Source organism: Bison bison, unplaced genomic scaffold, assembly GCF_000754665.1.
Source record: "Bison bison bison isolate TAMUID 2011002044 unplaced genomic scaffold, Bison_UMD1.0 scf7180017864201, whole genome shotgun sequence".
Taxonomy (NCBI): domain Eukaryota; kingdom Metazoa; phylum Chordata; class Mammalia; order Artiodactyla; family Bovidae; genus Bison; species Bison bison.
This window is the reverse complement of record NW_011494773.1, coordinates 1,678,804-1,682,713: the sequence shown is the minus strand read 5'-3', so window position 1 is coordinate 1,682,713 and position 3,910 is coordinate 1,678,804. Positions and strand designations below refer to the sequence as shown.

At 57.4% G+C, this 3,910-nt stretch overlaps 1 protein-coding gene across 1 annotated transcript in view; it reads left to right on the top strand.

Moving 5' to 3' along the window:
- Positions 1-3,674, top strand: part of NGB (neuroglobin) — a 5,946-nt gene extending 2,272 nt beyond the window's left edge. Inside the window, exons 2-5 of the mRNA XM_010844413.1 lie at positions 8-388; positions 1,329-1,440; positions 2,047-2,166; positions 3,540-3,674. Of these exons, the coding sequence (XP_010842715.1) occupies positions 8-388; positions 1,329-1,440; positions 2,047-2,166; positions 3,540-3,674 (748 nt within the window). The remainder of the gene's footprint in view (positions 1-7; positions 389-1,328; positions 1,441-2,046; positions 2,167-3,539) is intronic.
- The last annotated feature ends 236 nt before the right edge of the window (positions 3,675-3,910 follow it).

Genomic DNA, 3,910 nt, shown 5'->3' with positions numbered 1-3,910 from the left:
GCCGGAGGAGCGGGGCGCGGCGACTAGTGGCGCAGCCCCTGCGGCTCTTCCCGCGGCGGCCGCGGCACGTCTTGGCGAGCGCGCACACCCCGCTCCCAGCGGAGCTCTCTGGGCGCCGGCCAGGGTCCTCTCCCGCCGCCCATCTCCCTATACTCTGGGCCCCGCGCTGCGGCCCCTCCCCGACCGTGTGCCTCCTGAGTGTTCTTTCCCTGGGAGATGACTGCAGGGGTGCCCACCGCTGTCCCTACGGAGAGAAACCCAGGTGTCCCAAGGGCCTGCGTGGGAAGACTGTACTGGGCGCCTGGCCCGCAGGGCACGGGGTCTGGGCCCCGGAAATGTGCACTTCCAGTAATCAACTTCAGGATAAAGCTTTCCGAGGAAATGCCAGGCGAGGACCTGAGACCCTCCAGGGAAGGGAGGACAGATGCTCAATTCTCACCACCCCAGAGGGGTGAGGGAGTGTGCAGACCCCAGAGGGGAGGGGAGGCTGCCTTTAACCTCAGCTTGAGGGTGTCTAGGTAGCCCCTCTGCCCTCACCAAGAAGACATGCCCCCTCACCATGGTTTTTCAAGAGCCTTGGCTCCTTTAAGTCAGCCCAGAACTTCTGAAGAGGTTTTTGTAAAGCCTCCCCCTTGCAAACAAAAAGGGACTAAATTCACAGTCTCCCTCCCAGATATGGAGGAGAGCTTATGCTCGGGCCTCCAGCTTTCCCCAAACCCGCTCTTTTCTCAGGCCCCCTCTGGCCATACTGCTCCCAAGCTGTGTGGCTTGAGACAAATGATCAACCTCTCTGGGCTTCTGTTTCCTCCTCTATAATATTGGGTAACAGTTACACCCACTGTTTAGGATTGTGAGGGGATACCTGAGTAAACCACGTGCAAGGTACTCAATGCTCAGAAAGTGTTAGGGCTTCTGAATACTAATTATTATCGTTGCTGGGCCAAGCGCCTTTGGACAGGATGGGACTGGGGGGTTCTGATCCAAGAATGGGAGGGAGGGGAGGAGAAGGAGACAGACGGCCGGAGGGGGAGTCCCCACCAAGGACTCCGGGCTTCCTGTTTGAGGACTCCTGCCTGTCCCAGCCCACACCCCTCCACGGTTTATGGGAGGGGCTTCCCTATGAGGCCTGGGGAACATGTGTTTTCCATGATGCGGAAGAGGTAAGAGGGGCCAGCGGCAAAGCTGGCCAAGCGATGCGTGCCAGGCTGAGGGTGAGCTGGAGTTTACACCCCAGGCTCTGCGCACCTTCCCCTGCTGCAGGGCAGCCAGGGCCCATGGAGCCTGGAGGGGCGACCCCCCCAGGGCTGACACCGGGCCTCCCCGCGCAGGCTGTTTGACCTGGAGCCAGACCTGCTGCCCCTCTTCCAGTACAACTGCAGCCAGTTCTCCAGCCCAGAGGACTGCCTGTCTTCCCCCGAGTTCCTGGACCACATCAGGAAGGTGAGGGGAGGTAGAGGGCCTTCCTGGGGGAGAACAGGAGAGAGAGAACCGGGGGTGGGAGAATTCCTTTGGCATCCTGACCCAGCCCTGGGCTGTGCCCCTTCTCCTGCTCCCTCCTGTCGAAGGCATCTGCCACTTTCCCTCTGTGCTGAACTGGGCAGAGTTGGGGCACCCAGTCAGCCAGCTGCTCCCAGCTCAGCCCTTTGCCCTCAGACTCGTCCCTTGGCTCCTGTAGGTGGTGTTGGTGCTGATCCATCAGGGACCATCTCCCTGTAAAAACCAAGCTGGGGTTTTCTTAGAGGCTGGTGGCTCTTACAGGGCCTCAGCGTTCCCCTGTCCCAGGAGGATAATACTGTCCAATAGGTGTGTCTAGGGCTTTGAGCCCCTCAGCAGAAGCCAGCTTCCTTCATGGCCTAACATTAGTAGTCTGGCTACCATATGCTGAACGCCTGCTGTAGGCAGACACAGGCTGCCTTTTGTCTCTGATCCCAGATAAACAAGGGTCTTCTCTTCCTTCTGGTTGGGACCCCCAGGTTCGGGACTGGTTATGAGCAGGGGCAAGGAGTTGCTCTGATCTCCGTTTCACCGCGACCTTGACTTTGGCAGGTGATGCTGGTGATTGATGCTGCGGTGACCAATGTGGAGGACCTGTCCTCCCTGGAGGAGTACCTGGCCGGCCTGGGCCGGAAGCACCGGGCAGTGGGCGTGAAGCTCAGCTCCTTCTCGGTGGGTAAAGGGGCCCTTTCTCTCTCCAAAGCTCCTGGCCTGAGGCCACCACTCTCTCCCAGGCCCCTCCTGTCCACCTGTTCATCTCTCCCTCTCCTAAACCTTCAGGTGACTGCATTGTTAGGTACTTGCTGTGTGACCCTGGCACTGCCTTGACCTCTCTGAGCCTCCAATTTTTCTTCTCTGGTGTGGTTTCTCTTAGAACCCATAGAAAGTGAAGGAGCCTCTGGGATTGCTGCTCAGTTTTATATCGGCATGCATAAAACCATCCCAGAACCAAACTGGCTTAAAACAATGACTTCTGATTTCCCTGGGCTCAGTTGAGCGGTTCTTCCGTCCCACGTGCTGTGGCTGGAGTCACGTGTGCACTGCATTCAGTTGGGAGCTCAGCTGGGGCTGCAGTGTCCAAGATGGCCTGTCATCCTTTGGGATCTCTCTCCCTGTGGCCCCTGATCATTCGGTAGTGGAGCTGAGCTTCATTCCAGAGTAGCTGCTGAGCTCCAGGAGGGAGTATTCTAAGAGGACAAGCCAGCCTCTGCTTGTATCACTCACTAATGCCCCACTGGCCAAAGCCAGTCACATGGATGAGCCCCGTGTCAAGGGCGTGAACCCTTGAGGGCCCCCTCACAGGGGACCACTCACCTGATGGCCCACCGCATGGTCCAATCACCTTGTCAGATGTAAGCACCTTGAGGAAGGGACTGAGTTTGTCTTGTCATTCTCTCCATCCCCAGCACTAGTACAGCGTCTGGCCTTTAGTGTGTATTCAGGAAATATTTGTGGAATAAATACACTGTATTTTATAATTAATAATTAGAAAATGAGAGCCATTATTATTGCTGAAGACTTACTGGGTATAGATGCTGTGCCAAGAGCTTTTAGTAGATGATCTCTTAATCATTCCAACAATCTGATGAGTTGAAAGTTTCACTCATGAAGCAACTGAGGCTCAGAGAGGTTACCTAACTTGCTCAAGGTCACACAGCTCTCAAGCACTAGAGTCAGAAAGTGAACTCAGGATGGCAGAACCTGTGCTCTTAACCTCATGACTGCTGTCTTGCAGAGAAGGAAACAGGAGGGACAGTGACTTTGCTTGGTGTGAGCTGGAAGTGCCAGGCAACCCCTCACCCCCGACTCATGGGGTAGTCGTGAGGCTGGGAGTGGAGCGAAATGCTTCGTTCGCTTTAAAGCCTCACCTTTAAGTGGCACCCAGGGACTGGGGGGCAGAATCCTGCTCAGGAAGCATGGACCCCGTGTAGGAGAGCCAAAAAGCCCAGGAGTCCTTTCCAGCCCCCAGCCTGTTTTCTCAACTGTGGAATGGGGGCATGCCTCCCTGCACCTAGAAATGACAAGTATCCCCCTTGCCTCTGCAGACGGTGGGTGAATCCCTGCTCTACATGCTGGAGAAGTGCCTGGGCCCTGCCTTCACACCCGCCACTCGGGCTGCCTGGAGCCAGCTCTACGGGGCCGTGGTGCAGGCCATGAGTCGGGGCTGGGGTGGCGAGTAAGAGGCGGCGCTGCCCAGCGGTTTCCACCTGGTGGACGCCCCCGCCTGTCTGTGTCTGTCTGTTGGTCTGTGTCCATTGTAGCCCAGGCTCCCCTAGGCCTCCCTGCCTTGTGGTCCTTGTCCCCTTGGCTGTGCCAGGGAGGTGATGGAGCAGGGCTGGGCCTCAGTCCTGCTCACCCCCAATCGCAGGTGGGGTGGCTTTTCCTTTCCGATTTCCTCAGCTTCCTCTCTGCCAGC